Source organism: Phyllobates terribilis, unplaced genomic scaffold, assembly GCF_046119375.1.
Source record: "Phyllobates terribilis strain yellow unplaced genomic scaffold, ASM4611937v1 Scaffold_11__3_contigs__length_659146591, whole genome shotgun sequence".
NCBI classification, from domain to species: domain Eukaryota; kingdom Metazoa; phylum Chordata; class Amphibia; order Anura; family Dendrobatidae; genus Phyllobates; species Phyllobates terribilis.
In genome coordinates, this window is record NW_027362771.1 from 328910323 (window position 1) to 328935573 (window position 25251).

The following is a 25251-nucleotide window of genomic DNA, read 5'->3' on the forward strand; positions in this document are numbered from 1 at the left end:
TCCATAGGAGCAAAAAGTTTCAGTTTTGTTTTACTGCTCCACCGAACAAAATCCCAAAATTTCTGTGACTTATTTATATAGAATATATACAGAAGATGTGCACCCCACATTATAGCTCCCTACTTTTAAAGAAAAGATGGGACAGATCATATAAGTGCCAAAGTAACATTTTGAGCCACACCCTCCCCCGTTTTCTTCACACTATAAGTGGGACCGTTTTAAAAATAATAAACTCTGCATTACTTATCTTCTGATGCCGAGATTTATATTTTTAAGACAGGAACGCTGACATATTAAAGGGATTTGAAAGGGGAAAAACCCTCTATGAACAGCCATTTTTGGTGTTTTAGGCTCCTCACATTTCAGCAGTCATAACTTTTTTTTTCACAAACATGGCTGTATGAGTTCTTGTTTTAAACGGGAAAAATTTTACTATTTTTTGCCACAGCTCTGGAGTACGTAAGGATTACTATGTAATTTCTATTTTTTTAATGTTTATGTTTCACACTAAATAACCAGTTGAATTAATTTTATAGGTTATTATGGTTGTCTGGATACATAATAATGTGTAGATATTTTGTTATTTCAAAAAGCACTCCCACTAAGTTTTTTATTCTTTAAAAGTGTGTGTATGTTAAGTAATATGGCTGTATTTAATATAGTCATCTACTGCTGCTCTCTACAGTGCCCAGCACCGTTTTGTTTCTCTTCTCAGTGACGTCACCACAATTTTGACTAGCTGGGTCCCTCTATGCGTGAGCAGGAAGTCTCTCTTACAGTGAAAGACTATGGAGCCTTGTTTTGACATTCCATAAGCTTACATTGTAAAAGTCACTTTCGCGTCTTGCAGAGCGCAGCGTGACCTGGACAGTCTGCAGAGCGGTGACGTCACTGAGAAGTGGATAAGAACGACACTAGACACAGGAGAGAGCAGCAATAGGTGAGTACATTAATATACTCACACCACATTACATATACATACATTTAAACTATAAAAAGTATATGACTTTTTAAAAAAACAAACGAAAAAAAACATTTGTGCCCCAAGAAATAATAAAAGATCTCTAGGTGACGTGTTTTCTTTATTTTTTATTCTTTATATCTTTTGCTCTAGATGGGGCATTCCTAGGAGTCCTAGTTACTGTGAAAAGTAGCTAGCAGAGCTGATCTGGTTCCACTGGGATCCACGCGCTCTGCCAGGCAGACCCTGGCGATCATATGATTATTGGGTGTAGTAGAAGTATTGCCAAAGCCAATGTTTTTGCTCAGTGCCTAGCATGCATTGAGTGCTATGTGTCTGCAAAGCAGAAGTCAAAATAGGTAATTAACAGCTCCTGTCTTCTCCTCAAAGGAGAGCAGAACAAAGTGCCTAAGCGGACACTGCGGCTCCTCGTACCAATACTAAAGATGCATACAGGACTGGGGGAAGACTAGCGATCAGTACAGCACTGCAGAGTGCACTCAGTAAAGTCAGTGACCTGCGTTGCTCACATTGGTCAGTGTTAGGCCACGGCCCCACTATCAGTATTTGGTCAGTATTCGGTCAGTATTTTTTCTCAGGAGTGGGAGCCAAAACCAGGAGTGGGTGATAAATGCAGAATTGGTGATTTGTTTCTATTATACCTTTTCTCTGATTCTTCCTCACCTGGTTTTGGCTCCCACTCCTGAGAAAAAATACTGACCGAATACTGATAGTGGGGCCGTGGCCTTACAGTGATAATAAGAAGGCATATCATGGAGGGGGGGCGGTGTTCCAGTCAAACAACGTCATACTGTTGGTTTAATCTGATGACAACATGTGAACAATGCCATGAAGATGCCTTCATGAATGAATGAATGTAAAAATGGTCCTACTCCTGTAATTATGGAGTGGGGTGGCATAATGAACAGTAGGCTATGTTCACAAGCAGCATTTTTGCAGCGTTTTTTTCTGTAGCAAAAACACACTCTTTTGGCAGGTTTTAATGCCTTTTTTGGTGCGGATTATATGTGAATTATTTTACAGTATAGGTTTAATAAACTTAGTTTCATTGACCAAAAATGCTGCAAAAAAAATGCAGCAAAAACGTAGCAAAACCTGTTTTTTTGCAGCGTTTTTGTACTCTCCCACTGCTTTCTGCGGGTGAAAAAAAAACGCTACAAAAATGCTGAAAGAATTGAAATGCAGATTTAATAAAATGCTGCAAGTCCTCAAATTCAGTCAGGAAAAAAACAAGCGTGTGCATGAGATTTCTGAAATCGAATAGCTGTTATTGGTCCTGTAAAACGTACCGTAGCTTATTTGGATAGAAAAACGTTGCATGTGAACATACCCTGTCTTTTCATTCCAGTTACATTGGAAGCTCGGCGTTGCATTGATGTGGAAGTTGAACTAGTGGTATGACCATTTACCCGAGTGTCCCGGGAGCCATCTTTCTATGCAACAATGCCAGGTCACACGTTGCTCATGCTACTGTGAGCAGCCAGCTTTCAGTCATATAGGTGCTTTGGTGCAGCTGCAGTGCTTCAGTGACAGCCGGCTGTCAGTCAAAGTGCTGGGGTGTGCTTACAGCTTCCACTCACAGTGCTGTGAGCAGTGACACTAGCCACACTGGAAGTCGGTGGCTCCCGGGAGGAGTAAAATTAATTTTCTCCCAAATGCCGAACTTTCATTAGAGCAGCCGGACCCCATCCTAACGCAATTAACCTGCAGATGACCCCTGTATCTACAGGTTAATATCCTCATCTGACGTAACACATTCGCTTTAAAGTAACAGCTCCCGCTTATTAGTTGTACTTGGAATGAGCTAACTCATAGGCACTTTACCAGTGAAATGTATAAACTGATTGACTTAACGGGAATCTGTCACCAGGTTTTTTCCACCTAATCCAAAATCAGCATAATGTACAGTCAGATAACCTGATTCCAGCAATGTATCACTTACTAGGCTGCTTGCTGTAGTTTTTTGTAGACATTATCATTAGAGCACTAAGAAATCTGCTGCCACGTAGTTCTCCATATTCATGAACTTTTTTTAAACCTTGTCTCAGCCACTGATTGGCAACTTTCTGCCTTTGTGCAGCTTAAAGAGAAAGCAGACAATCAGCGGTGTGAACGGGGTTATATAGAGCTCAGCATTCAGAGAATTGTAGCAGATAAAACAGTGATTTTATCAAAACTATAGCAAGCCCTGTAAGTGACACACTGCTGGAAACAGGGTTTCTGCCACTACATTTTGCTGCCCTCAGTTGGGATACCAAAAACCTGGTGACAGATTCCCTTTAATCTTTCAGCATATTGCACTTGCACTGCCTGTGGCATTGCATTTTGAATGTGGTGTTGAGTTATGATGACACAGGAACAACTATTGTAAATCAAAAATAATGTAACCTGAAAAAAATGAAAGCTAAATATCCTTTGTAAACACAGCATATGTCAGATGACAAATACAGTTTAACCCGAAGAGGTAACAAGACAGATCTGAAGAAGAGAATTGTTTATTTAGTGCTTGGAGGGGCTGATCGCAGGGCTGGAGGCTTAATAAATGTCTGCATTGGCTCTTCTACCTGCAGGGTAGTCTTCAGCGCTCTGCATGTTTCAGCATATTTTTAAGTTCATTTGGAAAAGACTTCCATTTTTTCTATTTTCCAATTATCTTTTATAGCATGCGCTGCTGTTTAATCTTAAAATCATAAATGAAGTTTAAACCCCTACTGACATCTTAAATGTTTATATGGCAATTGGCTGAGGTTATTTGTATGCTGGTGGGAAGGCATACGTACAATGACAGCAAGTCAGACAGAAGATTCACCTACATGCAAATAAGAACATCAGATGAACTGCAGTCTTATTATTCACATTTAGTTCATGAACTTTTATTTATCCAATAAAACAGTTCCAGACGTGTCCATAGACTGGTTGGCATGCTGTGGAATAATATGCCTAGGATCAGTCTTGCTGACTGTATGGATAATGTGCTGGGAACACCGAGCCCTAAACTAGTGCACTATCTGCAATTTAAAGGGAATCTGTCAGCAGGTTTTTGCTACCTCATCTGAGAGCAGCCTGATGTAGGCAAAGAGAAGCTGACTCCAGCGATGTATCACTTAGTTTACTGGGTGCAGCCGTTGTAACACAATCAGAGCTATTAGATTTAGAATGAAGCAGAGCTGAGAAAGCTAACCCCGCCCACACCAGGCACTGTATATATAATGTCCATGGAGAGTGAGCTGCCCGTCAAGGGAGGGGGTGTGCCGGACCAGGGCTCAGGAGAACAGCTAGTCCAACAATGATAAGCTACTGGTACTAAAACAATCAATCATTCTAAGCAAACAAAACCTTGGAGCTTGAAATCTGCGTTTTAACCCCTACCTCATGCTGTCTTCAGATGACATAGAAAAAAACCTGCTGACAGATGCTCTTTAAACTAAAAAATTTGAAAAGAGGAATGCTCTTTCACGATTCTCTCGCAGTGTAAATAGGCTGCCGATCACCTGACGAACGAGCAAAATGCTCGATCATAGGATGAAATTATCCTGTGTAAACAGGACTCGCGCTGCCAAGAACAATGGCAGAATATGCGCCCTGAGTGATCTATTACAGATTGTTCAGTGCACATTGTTAGGTGCAAGTGTTAACAGGCTACAAAAAGACCGCCAATCATTAAATATTTATTGATCGGTGATAATTCAATGCCACTGCTTGGATTGTGTAAATTAAATTTTAATTACTGAGCTGCTTTCTATAGTCTTAATAACAGACTTATCTCCTACAGCTCTGCGAGTTCTCTCACTGATAAGCTCTATGATATTCATGAGCTATTCCTGCCCCCACCACTTTCTGCCTATGCACAAGTTAGCCAGAAAGTGGTCAAACATGGTGAGGGCAGGGTTAAACTGAGCTCATCATTGAGAGGACTAGCAGATCTGCAGCAGATAAAACATTGAGGAAATCTTTAACCATCCCTTGCCACCAATGTTTGCCTGAATCTATTCCTGCCCTATCTGTTTTTGTGCCCTCATTCATAAAAATTCCCCTTTACAATGTAGCATTTCAAAAGGTGAAATTTTGCTCGGAGCATAGAGACCCAAAACACCATCGGTCATGAAAAAGTTAAAGAGAATCTGTCACCAGGTTTTTGCCATCTAGTCTGAGTGCAGCATAATGTAACGGACCCCGATTCCAGCGATGTATCAAAATAACAGCAAGTAGCCCAGTAAGTGACACATCGCTGGAATCAGGATCTCTTTTCCTACATCATTCTGCTCTCAGATGGGGTAGCAAAACCCTGGTGACAAATTCCCTTTACAGTTGTGCTTTCAATGAAACACAATTGCAATCACTATAATGCCTTGAGTAATATACTTTATCTTGTTTGTAACCTTAAATATTGGCATTCATGCAGTGACGGGCTAACTTTTCTACTCACCACTTCTTCATCTGATAATTCCCGGCCCTGAATGCTGCTGTTTTCTCGCACAGTTAACTGATGTTTCTTTCCTTTAATGTGACTGAAGAGATAAACCTCAGAAGAAATCTGGCAAAAGAAGCGAAGACAACATTACTATAACATACCACCAGAATGATATATTCCATGATACACCCACTTACGTAAATTAACACATGGAAGAAAAGGTGACTAGAGGATGAGGAATGTTAAAGGGAATTTATCAATGTATAAACTATATTTAAACCAAAAATAAAACCACTGAAACCTGAACATATTTTTCGCATCTATTTTTATGAGTGTAGATTATTTTCTCTGCACATAATTTGGGTAACTATCCTGCCTAAGCAGCTATTGACAGGACTCAAAGATATGCTTTATAGCAAATACATGGATTGTGGCAACCAGCAGGGGCGTAACTACTGCGGTCGCCTCTGGGACCGGGCACAGCGGGTGGGCGCTCGCCGATGCCAGCAAATACTTCAGCTGGACGTACATTATACTATATGAAGGACTATGGGCTGTGCATTATATTAAATGAAGAATATAGGCTGTGTATTATACGAATAAGGAGGAATATGGGCTGTGCATTATATTATATGGAGGAATATGGGGGGTGCATTATACTATATGGAGTACTATTGGGGGGTGCATTATATATGGAGGACTATGGGGGGTGCATTATATTATATGGAGGACTATGGGCTTTGCATTATACTATATGGAGGACTATGGGCTGTGCATTATATTATATGGAGGACTATGTAGTTCCTTATACTATATGGAGGACTGTCGGCTGTGCATTATACTATATATAATCATAGAATGTTAGAGTTGGAAGGGACCTCCAGGGTCATCTGGTCCAACCCCCTGCTCAATGCAGGATTCACTAAACCATCTCAGACAGATGTCTGTCCAGCCTCTGTTTGAAGACTTCCACTGAAGGAGAACTCACCACCTTTCGTGGCAGCCTGTTCCACTCATTGATCACCCTCACTGTCAAAAAGTTTTTTCTAATATCTAATCTGTATCTTTTCCCATTCAGTTTAAGCCCATTGCTTCAAGTCTTTCTTTGTGCAAATGAGAATAAATCTAATCCATTTACAGAGTGACAGCCCTTGAGATATTTGTAGACAGCTATTAAGTCTCCTCTCAGTCTTCTCTTTTGCAAGCTAAACATTCCCAAATCCTCTAACCATTCCTCATAGGACATTGTTTGCAGACCGGTCACCATCCTGGTAGCTCTTCTCTGAACTTGCTCCAGTTTCTTCAGGTCTTTTTTAAGATATGGTGCCCATAACTGGACACAGTATTCCAGATGAGGTCTGATCAAAGAGGAGTAGAAAGAAGCAAGGAGAGATCCAGCATCCAGAAGTATTCTTTAAAATCAATAGTCCTTTATTGTAAAAATATTTTAAAAAAACATATGCACAAACAGTCACAACCCTCACAAGGGGAGAAGATATACAGATGCGTTTCCGAGGAGTTAAAGGGGGAGTAGAGGGGGATAATTACTTCACATGATGCAGACAGTATGCTTCTGTTAATGCAACCCAGAATTATTTGCCTTTTTTGCTGCTGCATCACACTGTTGACTCATGTTCAGTCTGTGATCTATTAGTACACTCAAGTCTTTTTCACATGTGCTGTTGCGTAGTCCTATCCCTCCCATTCTGTATATGCGTTTTTCAATTTTTCTTGCACAGATGTAGGACTTTGCATTTCTCCTTGTTAAAAACCATTCTGTTAGTTGCTGCCCACAGTTCCAGTTTGTTTAGATCTCTTTGAATCCTCTCTCTCTTCTCTAGCATTAGCCATCCCTCCTAGCTTTGTGACATCAGCAAATTTAATCAGTTTACCCGCAATTCCTTTATCTAAATCATTTATAAAGATGTTGAACAACACAGGGCCCAGGACAGAGCCTTGTGGTACCCAACTTGAGACATTCTCCCAATTGGATGTGCAACCATTTATGACCACTCTTTGGGTCCGATCACGAAGCCAGTTATGAATCCACCTAACAGTTGCCTTGTCCATTCCATAGTTGGTCATTTTTTCAATAAGGATGGTATGAGATACTTTGTCAAATGCTTTGCTGAAGTCAAGATATACTAGATCTACTGCGTTTCCCCGATCTACCCAGTCAGTTATTCTGTCATAGAAGGAAATTAAGTTAATCTGACATGACTTATTTGTTACAAACCCATGTTTGCTCTGGTTAATCACTTCATTCTCATAAAGGTACTTGCATACATGTTGTTTAATAATTTGTTCCAAGATCTTTCCTGGTAAAGACGTAAGGCTCACAGGCCTATAGTTCCCTGGGTCCACCTTCTTCTTCTTTTTGAAGATGGGGACAATATTCGTTCTTTCCAGTCTTCTGGGACTTCTCCTGTTCTCCAAGAATTTTCAAAGATTATGGAGAGTGGTTCAATAATTTCCTGAGCTGTCTCCTTCAGTATCCTAGGATAGACCTGAAGACTTGAATTCATTTATGTTAGCAAAGAATTTCCTCACTATCTCTCTGTTTATAAATAGTGTGGATAAGGAGGACTATGGACTGTGCATTACATATGGAGGACTATGGAGGGTGCATTAAATTATATGGAGGACTATGGGGTGAATTATATTATATGGAGGACTATGGGGGTGCATTATACTATATGGAGGACTATGAGCTGTACAGTATACAATATAGAGGACATGGGCTGTGTAGTATACTAATATGGAGGTGCATTATACTATACGGAGGACTATGGACTGTGAATTATACTATATGAAGGATATGGGCTGTGCATTATACCATATGAAGGATATGGGCTATGTATTATACTGATATCGAGGTGCATTATACTATATGGATGACTAAGGTCTGTGCAGTATACCTTGTGAATGGTGTGATCCTGTGTTACCTATACGTAGGAGTTATCTTTCATCATAATCCTGCCTATAGCTAGAAAGAGGTGATCTCTAGAGAACAGGAAGTGTGAACCTAATGTTAGGCTTAGTGGCCAGAGTGGAAACCACATGAATTCATGTTTTTAATATAAAAAGTGACATGGAAAATGAAAAGGGGAAAAGAAAAATCTTAAAAATAAATTCTTAACATTAAACTAAATTTTTACGTGAAACACAAAGGCAATATTCAAATGATATTATCCCTTTAAAAGGAAGTTTAAAAAGAAATCAGAAAATAGTTAAATATTGCTCAGAAGGAAATATAGGAAAAGGGAAAATAAGAGTAAGGGGTTTCACATACAGCAGTTTCTGAAAAAAAAAATGCAATTTTTAAGCCAAATGCAAGTCCTTCCTTCTAATTTCCTATTTCCTTTGGGATTATGTTTGGCTTTGTCTCAAAAACTGAATTAAAATCTGCAGTGGAGTGGGGGAAAAAAATCTGTCTTTATGGTAATATATCTAAGTAAAAAAGGAAGAAGGTACCCGGTTATCAGAAATACTGGGTCCAGAGAGTTCCAAGAAACAGTGTGAGCCAGATAAGACTTACCATTATTCCACAGAGAGTGCACTGCTTCTTCCGCTCAAATGGGGTGAGTTTCGGGGCATAGTCAGTGTTTGCATGTCTTCCACTGCTCAACTCTGCTGCTTTTTCTTTGCGCTGTTCAATCTGTTCCAGGTGTCTCCGAACTCCCTCATCATGCTGAATTTCACACAAATAAGGGCTGTCAGACTGTGAACTTAGGACACAATATTACAGAGCTCTGGGAACTAAAGAGTTGTCTGGTGAAAAAAAGTTATCAGCTATCCACAGGATAAGTGATACCTTACTGAACAGTGAGTGCCCGATGGAAGGAGCCCACACCAATCCGCAGAACAATTCATTTTTATTCATGATAGGGCACATTTACCCCTGACACAAAATGGGACAGAAGGTCAGGTGACCTAGCGCCATTCCATTTATTCTCTATGGGGCAGCCAGAAAAAGGCAGGCGCAGTGCTCAGCAGCCCTGTAATGAATGAATACATTAGCGTTCGAGAATGCTAAACTGCCAACTTATTCTAAAGGGAATTAAAGTGCCACGTTCTACAGATTAGCGGTCAGACATCCACCAATCAACAAGTTTATCACATATCCAATATAGAGCGAGGCCGCACCCACTAGACAGGTGCGGCCCGGGAGTACGCATATTGCATACTTGACCACAGTTCTCGGGGCAGACAACATCGAATCCTTGCAGACTGACTGCAGTGTTTTCATTTTAGACCGGACAACCCCTTTAAAGGGGCATTTCCATCTCCAAATATCCCATCTCAATATGTAGTAGGTGTAATAATATTAGCAAATAACTCCAATTAGAAATGTAGCATAGTTCTTCTGATTAGCTAGGTCACTTACCCCATATAGGGCATTGAAGTAGCTTAAGTATCCATGGTTAAGACCACTCATATAGTGACAGTTAGTTGTTAGTGGTCGTAACTAGTGATGAGCGAGCATGCTCGCTATGGCTCGGTGCTCACCCGAGCACCTCACTGCTCGAGATGCTCGGCACTCGCCGAGTATTTCCGGGGTTGCTCGGCGGAAGCTCGGGTGCCCTCCCTGCATGTTTGGCGCTCTTTAGTGCGCCAATGAACATGCAGGGATTGTCTGCCACACACTGTAATTCCACAGCCATGTTGGTTGTGGCATTACAGTGAGTGGCTGGCCACACAGCGTCATCAGCTCTATATCAGACCTGGCGCCGCCATGTTCATCACAGTCACTCTGGAATCAGGCAGTGTAGGGAGAGCTGCTGCTGAGCTAGGGAGAGATTTACTCGTTTCCTAGCTAGTGTAGGTATCCCAGCATATATTATTCACAAATCCATCTCAACTAACAGTCCTTCTGAGGACTAATCCAGCTGCAGAGATATCAGTGCAAGGCAGGCAGGCAGTGTATGTGGCAGACTGCAGTGCACATAGTAAGAAGGTCCATTCCAGTTCTGTCTGGTGCTGGTGCTTTTACAGATATTTATAGAAATAGTTCGAGGTATCAGGGGCCAGGAATAATTTTTGTTTGGATCTTAATCCTGATTATTTGCTTAAAAAGCAATCCAGAGAACACAGTTTTTCTGCGCCATTTGCTTACAGCCAGGTCCTTTCTATATTACAGCGCTAAAAATCCATCTATTTAAAACTGTGGTTTGTCCGTCACATGGATCACATATAAGTGCGCTGAAAATTCTGCCATTTCTGACCTCCATTGAAATTTTGTTGCAGTGTGTTAGCGAAGTTATTGACACGAGGCCGGCGCTGTTAAAAATAGTTACCTACAGGCCAGCTTTTTAAAACTGTGGTTTTCCGTCACACATGTCACATATTATTGCGATTCAAATCCAGCCATTTGTAGTGAACGTGGAAAATAATGCCCTCCATTTAAAATGGGCAACGCGCGTGGCAAGGGACAGGGAAGTGGACGTGATGGTGATGATGGTGCATGCAGAGGAAGAGGCAGAGGCCGTGGGCAAGCTGAAATTGTGCCACAACAAACACCCACATCTTCTCGCTCGACCTTCCTGTCCCAAATTCTAGGGGACCGCAGCACACCACTATTGAACACAGAGCAGTGTGAAAAGGTTATTGGTTGAATAGCAGATAATGCTTCCAGTCACTTAGCCACCACCACCACCATGTCTTCCACACGGTCAAATCTCAGTAGCCATGAGTCTGGACTGCATATTCCTCACCCTGATCCTCCTTCCTTCCACCGTGCTGAGTACCCAGAGACAACTGATCCCACACTTGGACACTCCGAAGAGCTGTTCACTTTTCCATTTATAGATTCAGGCATCTCGCCCGGTCCACTTGAAGCGGGGCAAGAGGAGATCGCATGATTGCATCTGATGATGTGTCACACACCACATGACCAGATAAGGTTGTAAAATGTTAAAATGACATTTCCCAGTGAATGAATTTGTCTTGGTTGAAAGCAATGCAAAAGTGCATCAAAAAGGCTACGTGTGAACATATCCCAAGGTGTGGAGGAGTATTTTTGGTTTTGGTTATTTATTTTGCCTTATATACAAGTCATTACCCTGGAAAGGATGTTCCTTAACATATTTCCAAGGAAAATCCATTTTTGTTTCGTTTTTGTAAGTTTTATTGTGAGTCCGTAAAAGTGGTGTAATACCTCTGACAACGTTGTTGACAGCAGTGATCTGGGGGTCAGAAATGCTTCCAGGGGTCTTCCCCATGCTGTTCCCATGTCATTTGAGCACTGTTCCCATCGATTTGGGCAATTTTTAGGCCCTCTGCAGACCGCCGGGGGAAGCCGCCTGAAAAATGCTCGCGTTTCCCATAGACTTACATTGGGCTTGTTGCTCGGGTCGAGCAGTCGAGTATTCCAATGTCCTCGACCCGAGTATTTTAGTGCTCGCCCATCACTAGTCGTAACCATGGATACCTAAGCTACTGCAATGGCTGCACAGGAGGTAAGCGATATAGGTTATCAGGAGAACTATACTATATTTCTAATTGGAAGTATTTGCTAATATTATTACACCTACTACATATTGGGATAAGATCTTAGAGATGGGAATACCCCTTTAAGCTAATTTTCATGGCAAGGAATGACTTTGCAATTTTTTGCATTTCATCTGATCACTCTTCATATTAATCAAGTTATTGCAAATTGACACTATAAAAACTGAAGCAGCAAATTTAGTGAAAACCAAAATTTGTTTAAGTCTGAAAACTTTTGGCCACAATTGTAAATACCAACAGTTCTGAATCTCTATGGATAGCTTAATCCCTGTCGATCGGCTAGTCCACTGTCTGACATCGATAACCTCTATGCTGAATCGGCAAGTAACTAAATGGTTTTGCATTTTCAGGATCCAAACCAAGGTAAAAGATGTGGAAGATTTGGGTCAACAACATATGTTTTGCTACAGTAGGAAATGTATTGGAGACCATTAACAGCTATGTGAATCAATAATACAGCACTTTTTCTGCCATCTCTAACCACTGAATTAAAGCAGTAACTCATCTCTAAAAAACAGAACCCCCAGTGACCTTGACCAACAGCTACCCTTTTCCAATTCATATTGTTTTTTTTTATCATTATGGTAAGAAAGGATTCCAAAAAGGCAATACCTTCCACAACTATGGACAGAGAATGGCTAGCCCAATGTTTCATGTACCCTTTTTATCACTGCTTTAGTGACAAACCTAGTATATCCACAGGTATATGATTTTAAAAGGAGTCTGTCATCACCAAGGTGCAAATTCAGCTAATTAAGAATCAATATAGGGGTCTTAGCCACAATATAAATTATACCAAAAAATACATTTTAGTGGCGTAGTTGCAGAAAAATTCACTTTTAATCAACATGCAAATGAGGGAACTTTGGTGCACCCTTAGCATAGCCAATGTCTGATTATCATATCTCTTACTATCCCTGATCTCAATTGACAGCACTCACTTTCTCACAGCAAAAGTTCCCCTAAGCAGAAGCTCCCCAAAAATAAAATCCCGGAGCCCAGGCTTCAGGACTGACACTGGAGGAGCCCAGATGCGTGCTCACACCGACTCCGACTCCTAAAATATATAATAAATTGGGTACAGTAGTTCAATGCAGTGTGTGGGGAATATTTTTTCATAAGAATTTGGGAAAGTTATGAAATGTTCTATAAATGTCTGTCCTATTCCTGATCCTTAAGGGTCTAGACTGAGATGAATCTGTGCTACAGTAAATTTATCACTTAAACATGAGCCATGTATGAGGGAGTCGGAGTTGGAGTCGGTGGCATGGAAATTGAGGAGTCGGAGTTGGAGTCGGAGGTTTGACTTATCGACTCCACAGCCCTGTTTGAATCACAGGCATGATCAGATATAAGTGATTATAATAGAATAAATTATGTCCATATAGTTATTTGCTCCTTCCTTTGGTATTCTTTGCATTGTTTGTATTCTTTGTGTTGATGCTGAACATACTAATGTTCTAATGTGTGCAATTTTCACAGTGTCTCAGCCCAGTGTGGGGTGTATATAGTATGTATAAAAGTCTTTTTTGTGTAACATAATATGTATTGCTATGATTAAGACAGCAAGGTCAAAACGCGTTGGATTGGAATGCTGGGGATTGCTGTTTTACTTCATCCAAGCTTTTATCGTCTGGAATCGGGAGTGCTAGACTTCATCTCTTCCTACACCACTAAAATGTATGATTTTTATGGGGGCTAAGTCGCTGATATAGATGTTTAAGTAGCCAAATAATTGCATATAGTAGGTTGTTATACATTTTCACAGTGTTTCAGTCATGCTAGCTTATACTTATGATTAGTGATGAGCCAAGTGCTAGTTACTCGAGTGTACCTAAAGTGCTCAGGTATGCACTGAGTATCGCAGGTGCTTGAGTGACATGTTCGTGTCCTCGCGGCTGCATGTTTCGCGGTTGTTAGACAGCCACAAAACAAGCGGGGATTGTCTGACAAACATGGGGACACTCAGCATGTTTTGTGGCTAAGGCTATGTGCCCACGCAGCAGATTTGATGCAGAGCGTTTTTGCCTCTCTCTGGCAGAAAAAACGCATGCAGATTTACATGCGTTTTTTCTGCCAGAGAGAAGCGTTTTTTCAGCGTTTTTGCATGCGTTTTCTCAAGCAGTTTTCCAAGCGATTTTGAGCATCACTTGGAAAAGTGCTTAACAAGTTGATCACACAATATAAATCCATGCAACCAGCATGGATTTATAATGTGTGAACAACTGATGCTTTAAATGCAGCATCTATAGTATAAAAAAAAAAAAAAAAAAAAAAAAAAAAAAAAAAAAAACTTGTATACTCACCTCTCCGGTCTCCTCCAGTTTGCTCCCGGCGGCAATCCTGCGATCCTCTCTCTTCGGTGTCCCGCAGTGCACTGTCAGGACCTGCGGTGACGTCATTTAGTCAGCTGATGGTCACGCGACCATCACCTGACCGCCGAAGTCAGCGGTCGCGAGACCATCAGGTGACTAAATGACATCACCGCAGGTCCTGACAGTACCCCGCGGGATGCTGAGGAGAGAGACAGTGGCCGGGAGCAGACCGGGGGCCGCCGGAGAGGTGAATATACAGGTTTTGTTTATTTTTAACTTTTTTATTTCTTTTTTTCACCGCGTGGTAGCCGGGATGAAGAGGAGTTGTAGTCTCCTCTTCATTCCGGGTACCACACGCACCGCAATTACGCTGCAAATTCGCGACCATTGAATTTAATTGAAACGCAGCAAATCCACATATACCTGCGGGTTTGCTGCGTTTCAATGTTCCTCAATGGCCGCGAATTTGCAGCATAATCGCGGTAGAAATGGTCATGCTGCGTTTTGCAAAGCAATGTGAATTCGGCGCGCAAATTAGTACATCAAGTGCACAGCACATCCGAATTCACATTGCTTGGCATGGCAGACTGTTTTACAAGCGTTTTCGCAGCCGTTAAAACGCCGCAAAAATGCTACGTGGGCACTTAACCTAAGGCTGTGTGCCCACGATGCGTTTTTCAAACATTTATGCTGCGGAATTTCCGCAGCGTAAACGCTTGGGAAACGCTTGGTAAACCTTCCCCCATGGTCTCCAATGCAATTCTGCACTTTCAATGCCCATGCTGCGGATTTTTCCGCAGCCTTTATGCTGCGCTCAAAAATACACAGCCTGTCCATTAATTTTGCGGACACGCAGCGTAATCGCCGACATTGACTTGCATTAGAACTCGCCAATTCCGCAAGACTGCATCTGTACCTGCGTAATTGGCGCATTCTAATGTGCAGATAGTACCCAAGTCTGGAGGAGAGGAGAGTCTCATCCAGACCTGGGTACCATAGAATCTGTAAAAAAAAGAATTTAAAATAAAAAATAAAGTTTATACTCACCTTCCGATGTTCTCCCGGTGTTTTGTCCACGACGTCCGGTCTCTTGCAATGCTCGCGCTGTTGTGAAGGACCTGCCAAGACCTCACTGAGTCACCGGGAGGACATCGGAAGGTGAGTATAATCTTTTTTTTTTTTATTATTTTTTACCATTCTTATTCTTTTTTTTAACTATTACTTGGTCACATTATATAAATCCAAGCCAGTTGCATGGATTTATATTGTGTGACCAACTTGTCAAGCACTTTTCCTAGTGAAGCTCAAAATCGCTTGGAAAACTGCTTGAAAAAACGCATGCGAAAACGCTTCTCTCTAGCATGTAAATCTGCATGCGTTTTTTTCTGCCAGAGAGAGGCAAAAACGCTCTGCATCAAATCTGCTACGTGGGCACATAGCCTAACAGCTGCAAAACATGAAGATGCGGGAACTCGAACATGTCACTCGAGCACCCATGATACTCGATGCATACCCGAGCACTCTAGGCACACTCGAGTAACGAGCACTTGTGCTCATCATTACTTATGATTTACGGTTTGCCATTAGAAAGCCAATAAAGACCGTATTACACCGGGCGTTAACTGGTTGATAAGAGCACTCAATTACAAACACTGCTCTGAGTACAATGCAGCAATCAGGTGACGGACGAGCAAATGCTCATTTGTAGACTTAACACATTTTTATGCAGCCTAAAAAAATAATCACTGTCAATAATACATCTCTCCGTGTAAACTGGGGGAATGCTGCTGACAAACTACAATCTAAATGTGGACTGAATGGTTACTCCTATGCAGTTTGCATTGGCCCATGTATAAGGGCCTTTAAATATGTGCTAAGTGACTTGTTATCTTGGCTCATCTATATTCATTATGGGAGGAAATCTGCAAATATAAAAGGACCCCAAGGCTGCATTTACACATGCAGATGGCTGACCAATTTCTTTCCAATCAGACCAATAATAACTGAAATAGGTGAGAGTAGTCAACTGACTGAAATCGAACTCATTAACTAGAAAACTGTTCTGAAGTAAGTGCTTAAATTCTGTCTGTCAATCTCAATGATTGTATTATGTAAACAGCATCTGAAAGATATCTAGAAGGTATTTTAGGATGATCATAAGATGAGAATTGGTCTCTAAATGGACAACTCAGACCAACTGCAGAATCTATAAGAACAGTCCGATTGATCAGAAATCTGTGTGTTAAGCCCCCGTCTCACATAGTGAGATCGCTAGCGAGATCACTCCTGTGTCACGGTTTTGGTGACGCAACAGCGACCTCACCAGCGATGTCGCTATGTGTGACACTTTGCAGCGATCAGGCCCCTGCTGTGAGACCGCTGATCGCTGCAAAGTGTCCTGGACCATTTTTTGGTCGTTGCCCTACCGCTGGTCAGCACACATCGCTGTGTGTGACCAGCGGGAGCAGCGATCAGGCTGGTAACCATGATAAACATCGGGTTACTAGGGGCACACGCGCACCTAGTAACCCGTTGTTTATCATGGTTACGAGCCTGCTAAAGTGAGCGGTAACCTCCCGCTCACCGTAGCAGAGTGGTAACCATGATAAACAACGGGTTACTAGGTGCGCGTGTGCCCCTAGTAACCCGATGTTTATCATGGTTACCAGCCTGCTCCTGCTTCAGCAGGCTGGTAACCGGAGCAGGACATCGTGGAAAGATTCTTTCCACGATGTCGCTGCTCCCCTGATCGTTGGTGAGCCTGCCTGTTTGCCAGCTCACCAGCGACCACATAGAGACGCAGCAACGATCCCTGACAGGTCGTATCGTAGTTGGGATCGTTGCAGCGTCGCTAAGTGTGACGGGGCCTTAAGCCTAATTTAAGTTACACCAACACCTTTGATGGCTGTCAGCTGACAGATAAGGAATCTTTCCAGTCTCTGGCATACACAAATGTTTGGACGAACCAGGGCTGTGGAGTCGGTAAGCCAAACCTCTGACTCCAACTCTGACTCCTCAATTTCCATGACACCGACTGTACCCACTCCGACTCCCTCATACATGGCTCATGTTTAAGTGATAAATTTACTGTAGCACAGATTCATCTCAGTCTAGACCCTTAGATCAGGAATAGGACAAACATTAATAGGACATTTCATAACTTTCCCTTATGAAAAAATATTCCCCACAAACTGCATTGAACTACTGTACCAAATTTTAATATATTTTAGGAGTTGGAGTTGGTCCATTTTATACCGAATCTGATTCCGACTCCACAGCCCTGGGACAAACATTTATTTTTTTTAAATGAAAAGAGAAAAGCTTTTAAAAAAAGCCTCTGCTGGGAGAACAAAAGACCATCAGTTGTTGGGGAACAGTTGGGAGGTCCCCACATGGTAGACGGGTGCTGACGACTGTAATACGTATTGGGGCCTTAAAAGTGCTACTATAAATTTGTGTGTGAACAGGGAATTGATCTGACGGAAATCTATCATATCTGTCACAAACTATTGATCATGCTTACAAATCTGTCTGCCAATCACAATGATTGTGATGAATAAACAGAAGAGGAGCCTGAGCCCTCACTAGATATCTGTGGATCTAAACAATCATCTGAGACCAAGGTCATCATTTGTATAATCAGGCTGATTGAAATCCAGCTCCCATGTCCTGTCAGCACCAATTCACACCAGAGACGGGCTACCTTCAACAGGATTATTGACAGTAAGAGTCACATTTCTTTCATATGTCACATTTTGTGTTTTGCCTTCTCCCTTTTTATTACATATTTTGCTTTTACAATTTTTTATATATTGCTGAAATTGAGTTAAATGTGTAGTATGAAGATTGCTACTGTATAGCCAGGCTTTTCTGTAGCATATTCAAAAGTTATCCTCTATTTTTCCCATTCAATTTCTTGTGTTTTGTTCCCTGAAGGGGTGTGCTCATCTTCTGTCTTCAGGAGTACACTGCTCCTCAGCCTCCTGCTCCCAGTGTACTCCTGAAGACCGACGGCTCGGACTGGCAGCATGCTCACGTCACTGGTATAAACTGAGCGTTCTCTCGTGACGCTAATATAAGCAGCTTTGCTTCTTCAGCTTGGGAGAAATGGAAGGGAACTGAGACTGGCTGGATTAAGCCATCCGGCTAGCTTCAGAGCAGCGCTTCTAAGCCTGCGTTCTTTGCCTAGGAAGCCACCAGTTCTAGGTGGCTGGTAACCTAGGCAATAAGTTATAGGATTACTAACCCCTCCTTTCTTGAGACAGGGGAGGGGATTTTTAATAGGAAATAAATAGCAACGTTTCTAGTTTTACAAACAAAATTTTAATCATAAAAGGGATTTTCATGTTTCAGAAAGTTTTTTCTTATCGTTACAATTCTCATCTTCCCCCGGTCCGGTGCTGAGCCACTGTGGCTGCTCTCGATGTCTGTCATTATGTGTAGTGCTAACCTCACATCGACAGCGCTGCAGCCAATAACTGAGCTAATTGATTCTGCCCGAGTTGAGGCATGAGCCACTCATTGATTAGCTGTAGCGATGCAGACAATAAGAGACATTGGGAGCAGCACCAGAGACTCAGTGTTGGACCCAGGGAGGGTGAGTAAAACAATGTATTATTTTTTTTAAACAAACTGCACAAGGGTGAGGGTTTTTTGAAAACCCCTTTGATGAACATGAGACAACCCCTTTAATAATCGGATCATACAGCTGTTTACAGCAACTACATGAGCATACACTAGGTGATGACACATTTTTTAATTAGGATTTCTAGACAATAAACCCAATCCCTTGTAATAACCTGGATACAATGGAAATCATCCATACATAATATGTAGTTTAGATATCTTCTAGTAGTGAGATATAGGAGTTCTGCATACTCCGCCAGAAAACCCAGAAGCAGTAGAAGTGAGTTTCCCAACAGACAGCCTGCCTCCACAGGGCTCCATCCCATCCCAGTGCCGCTAATCACTACCAGAATGCGCCTCTGATGGTATAAAGAGGGCTTGTAGCTCACAGGAGTATTAAAGAGGTCATGCGCTAATCTGCAGCCTAACAATGCTAATTGACTCGAAAGCCAGGATGCGGTGAAGCAGTAACACAGGAGTCTGCTGGAGAGCGCTCTGCTCACAGACACACACAGATAACATCTAGAGAGGGAGAGACTGGCCTCAGGCACCAATCATTTGGGGCGGGTGCTGACTGAAAGCTTCACGTCTCTGGGGTGGTTTACTCCAATAGACTAAATGACATGTCCTGTCCTCCCTTCACAAACTAGGTGGGCTACATGCAGCTTATCTGTTCCCAATATCTAGCTTTTTAGGCTCCCAAATTAGGTAAGGGAATGCTTTGAATGGTTCATCCTGCCACAACATATACAAAAAAAAAGAACCCCCAGGCCTTAATTTCTGACTAAATAGAAAACATAGGTAGTTTAATTTAATTCCAACTAAGCCTCCACACGGGCTATCATTCTGACTTTCTAGCAAACGTGATGGCAGGTCCTCAGATTGTTATTACCGACCTTGAGCTGGATCTTCTTCTGGAGCTCCTCCATAGCCTCTTGCTGTGCTGCTGTCAGAGCGGCCAACCTTTCTTCCCTGTCCCTTTAATTAAGATATGACATTGATAAGTGATTAATGTAAGACGACAGGATTGAGGAGAAGGTGATATAGCAAAGGACGGGACAGGACGTCGCGAGGAGCAAACACTGGATTTGCATTCTGTTCTATGAATTATGAGCTTTCAGTATAAGTTATGAGGTTTAAAGATGGGTTATGTCAGTAATTACGCTGATTGGTAAAACAGTATTGGATATAAAGCTGGACTGCGGATATAATGGCTCTCCAGTATGATAGGGATGGAACAAAGTGCCTCTCTGGGACACGAGTATTGTGCAATGTGTACTAACTGCCTGTATATGTACACGGTCCCTACACAGACAAGGGAATGTATTATTTATTATATGTATATAGCAGTATATCTTAATTGTATAGTTACTAAAAATAACCCAAAAAACCTATATGAAGTGATAGAAGACAATGGGGTCACAGCACAGATTCACCTTACAGTATGGACACCTCTGACAATAAAAAAAACTACGATCTGTACATATGCCATTGGCCAACTTGAGTGCAAAAATAAAAAGTTGAACAATAGTTCTAAGTTTCAGGATGTAATTTCCGTCATTCATTCTCAGACCCCCGGATATGCAGTTTACAGTCAGTGCCTAGTTTTAAACGTGACCACCTATAAATATCTAAGCACCTATAGGGGAGATGGTCAATGGCAGACTCAGGACTATTCTACTATACCCAAAAACTATTCGGAAAATGAAATGTATGCAAATTTATCCTATCTTTATTTTTTTTTAATCAGACTTTTTTTATTAAAATTTTTTCAAATAATTACAACCACGGGAACATCTTCCAGAATAACTCACATACAAAACCAGAAAAGATGATAACCCCCCCCCTCCCCTGCCTTCAGAAACACAAGTCCTGTAACTGTTTTTATATAGGAAGATTAAAGAGTATCTTCCGCATACCATATTTTACCATTTCCATATATGCAAATAAGACTAAGAGTAATTTCTCTGGATCCTATGTTTATTAGCAGATAATTATAATAAAACTATTACATAAAATTTGGGAGAATCACACAAGGAAGCCACTAAAAAGTTGTGTAGGATTCCTTGTACAGAAAACTAAATGACAATACAAGCTACTCCTGACCACACAGGTTACATACCTAACCTAAGGTAGGTTACGATGAAACCTGGAGGGAAAGACTTACAGATACAAGTAACTGGCCTAATGCTTTGCAAAGTAATATCCAGCCGCTATCAGACACCAAATTGTGCCCCCCAGTCACCTAACACAGAGACAGTCAGGATCATGGCAGAAAAAATCAAAGCTGCAAAATAATAGTCAAAATATTTATATACACACTAGGGTTGTGAAACGCCCAACGCACGTTTTGCCTAGCTGAATCACAGAGCGATATGCTGGAAATGGTATCTGACCTGCAGACAGGGTGTTATAGAGCAGGAGGAGCTGATCAGACTGACAGACATTCCTGTGGGAATAGGTTCAATAAAACTTACATTTCATTCATTAAAATCCCTGGTGTTTGTATGCATGAGTCCAGTGGGCGGTCCTAATCAGTGACTGACAATATTTTCTATATGACTGAGCATGTAGAGATAGCTGTCAATCACTAGTAGGACCGCCCACTGGACTCATGTATTTAAATACCAGGGATCTCAGTAAAGAAAATATAAGTTAGGCCTTATTCAGACTTCTGTGCTGAACATACATGTTCTATTCGTTTGTTTTTATTCAAAGATTGATCATGTACCATTGTAATCTAGGGTGCTCTTCACATGTTGGCAATTTTTCAAGGACGTGCCAGTTTTTCTCTGGTAGTACAGATAAAAAGTGCCAATACAAGTCCATGGGTCTGTGAAAAACATGAACAGCACACAGATGAAATCTGTATGCCATCTGTGTGCTGTCTGTATTTCACATTGCAATGGATAAGAGAAGCTTTGTAATTTATTTATTGAACCGTGAAAAACACTGATGACAAACTGGTAGTAACAATGGACACACGGACCGTACACTGATCCAAAACACTGATGACACACTGGTAGTAACAATGGACACACGGACCGTACACTGATCCAAAACATTGATGACACACTGGTAGTAACAATGGACACACGGACCGTACACTGATCCAAAACATTGATGACACACTGGTAGTAACAATGGACACACGGACCGTACACTGATCCAAAACACTGATGACACACTGGTAGTAACAATGGACACACGGACCGTACACTGATCCAAAACATTGATGACACACTGGTAGTAACAATGGACACACGGACCGTACACTGATCCAAAACATTGATGACACACTGGTAGTAACAATGGACACACGGACAATACACTGATCCAAAACACTGATGACAGACTGGTAGTAACAATGGACACACGGACCGAACACTGATCCAAAACACTGATGACAGACTGGTAGTAACAATGGACACACGGACCGTACACTGATCCAAAACATTGATGACAGACTGGTAGTAACAATGGACACACGGACCATACACTGATCCAAAACACTGATGACACACTGGTAGTAACAATGGACACACGGGCCGTACACTGATCCAAAACACTGATGACACACTGGTAGTAACAATGGACACACGGACCATACACTGATTCAAAACACTGATGACACACTGGTAGTAACAATGAACACACGGGCCATACACTGATCCAAAACACTGATGACATACTGGTAGTAACAATGGACACACGGAACGTACACTGATCCAAAACACTGATGACACACTGGTAGCAGCAACGGACACACGGACCGTACACTGATCCAAAACACTGATGACACACTGGTAGTAACAATGGACACACGGACCGAACACTGATCCAAAACACTGATGACACATTGGTAGCAGCAACGGACACACGGAACGTACACTGATCCCAAACACTGATTACACACTGGTAGTAGCAATGGACACACGGAACGTACACTGATCCAAAACACTGATGACACACTGGTAGCAGCAACGGACACATGGACCATACACTGATCCAAAACACTGATGACACACTGGTAGTAACAACGGACACATGGACCATACACTGATACAAAACACTGATGACTCACTGGTAGTAACAACGGACACACGGACCGTACACTGATCCAAAACACTGATGACACACTGGTAGCAGCAACGGACACACGGACCGTACACTGATCCCAAACACTGATTACACACTGGTAGTAGCAACGGACACACGGAACGTACACTGATCCAAAACACTGATGACACACTGGTAGCAGCAACGGACACATGGACCGTACACTGATCCAAAACACTGATGACACACTGGTAGCAGCAACGGACACACGGACCATACACTGATCCAAAACACTGATGACACACTGGTAGTAACAACGGACACATGGACCATACACTGATCCAAAACACTGATGACACACTGGTGGCAGCAACGGACACACGGACCGTACACTGATCCAAAACACTGATGACACACTGGTAGTAACAATGGACACACGGACCGTACACTGATCCAAAACACTGATGACACACTGGTAGTAACAATGGACACACGGACCGTACACTGATCCAAAACACTGATGACACATTGGTAGCAGCAACGGACACACGGACCGTACATTGATCCCAAACACTGATTACACACTGGTAGTAACAATGGACACACGGAACATACACTGATCCAAAACACTGATGACACACTGGTAGCAGCAACGGACACACGGACCGTACACTGATCCAAAACACTTATTACACACTGGTAGCAACAATGGACACACGGACCGTACACTGATCCAAAACACTGATGACACATTGGTAGCAGCAACGGACACAAGGACCGTACACTGATCCAAAACACTTAATACACACTGGTAGTAACAATGGACACACGGACAATACACTGATCCAAAACACTGATGACACACTGGTAGCAGCAACGGACACACGGACAGTACACTGATCCAAAACACTGATGACACACTGGTAGTAACAATGGACACACGGACCGTACACTGATCCAAAACACTGATGACACGCTGGTAGTAACAATGGACACACGGACCATACACTGATCCAAAACACTGATGACACACTGGTAGCAGCGACGGACACACGGACCATACACTGATCCAAAACACTGATGACACACTGGTAGCAGCAACGGACACACGGACCGTACACTGATCCAAAACACTGATGACACACTGGTAGTAAGAATGGACACACGGACCGTACACTGATCCAAAACACTGATGACACACTGGTAGTAACAATGGACACACGGACCATACACTGATCCAAAACACTGATGACACACCGGTAGTAACAATGGACACACGGACCGTACACTGATCCCAAACACTGATTACACACTGGTAGTAACAATGGACACACGAACCGTACACTGATCCAAAACACTGATGACACACTGATAGTAACAATGGACACACGGACCGTACACTGATCCAAAACACTGATGACACACTGTTAGTAACAATGGACACACGGACCGTACACTGATCCAAAACACTGATGACACACTGTTAGTAACAATGGACACACGGACCGTACACTGATCCAAAACACTGATGACACACTGGTAGTAACAATGGACACACGGACCGTACACTGATCCAAAACACTGATGACACACTGGTAGCAGCAACGGACACACGGACCGTACACTGATCCAAAACACTGATGACACATTGGTAGCAGCAACGGACACACGGGCCGTACACTGATCCAAAACACTGATGACACACTGGTAGTAAGAATGGACACACGGACCGTACACTGATCCAAAACACTGATGACACACTGGTAGTAACAATGGACACACAGACCGTACACTGATCCAAAACACTGATGACACACTGGTAGTAACAATGGACCGTACACTGATCCAAAACACTGATGACACACTGGTAGTAACTACGGACACACAGACCATACACTGATCCAAAACACTGATGACACACTGGTAGTAACAATGGACCCACGGACCATACACTGATCCAAAACACTGATGACACACTGGTAGTAACAACGGACACATGGACCATACACTGATCCAAAACATTGATGACACACTAGTAGTAACTACGGACACACAGACCGTACACTGATCCAAAACACTGATGACACACTGGTAGTAACAATGGACACACGGACCGTACACTGATCCAAAACACTGATGACACACTGGTAGTAACAATGGACCGTACACTGATCCAAAACACTGATGACACACTGGTAGTAACAATGGACACACGGACCGTACACTGATCCAAAACACTGATGACACACTGGTAGTAACAATGGACCGTACACTGATCCAAAACACTGATGACACACTGGTAGTAACAATGGACACACGGACCGTACACTGATCCAAAACACTAACGA

The 25251-nt window shown here is 42.2% G+C and overlaps 1 protein-coding gene across 4 annotated transcripts in view; it reads right to left on the bottom strand.

Moving 5' to 3' along the window:
- SCAPER (S-phase cyclin A associated protein in the ER) overlaps nt 1–25251 on the bottom strand; it is a 408076-nt gene that overhangs the window by 254450 nt on the left and 128375 nt on the right. For all 4 annotated transcript variants that reach the window (XR_012251257.1, XM_073652665.1, XM_073652664.1 and 1 more), the window contains exons 17-19: nt 19741–19822; nt 8932–9084; nt 5409–5516 (exon numbers count right to left, since the gene is read on the bottom strand). Coding sequence is in view for 3 of the 4 variants with exons in the window: in XM_073652665.1 (XP_073508766.1) it covers nt 5409–5516; nt 8932–9084; nt 19741–19822 (343 nt within the window). In the remaining variant the exon portion in view is untranslated. The remainder of the gene's footprint in view (nt 1–5408; nt 5517–8931; nt 9085–19740; nt 19823–25251) is intronic.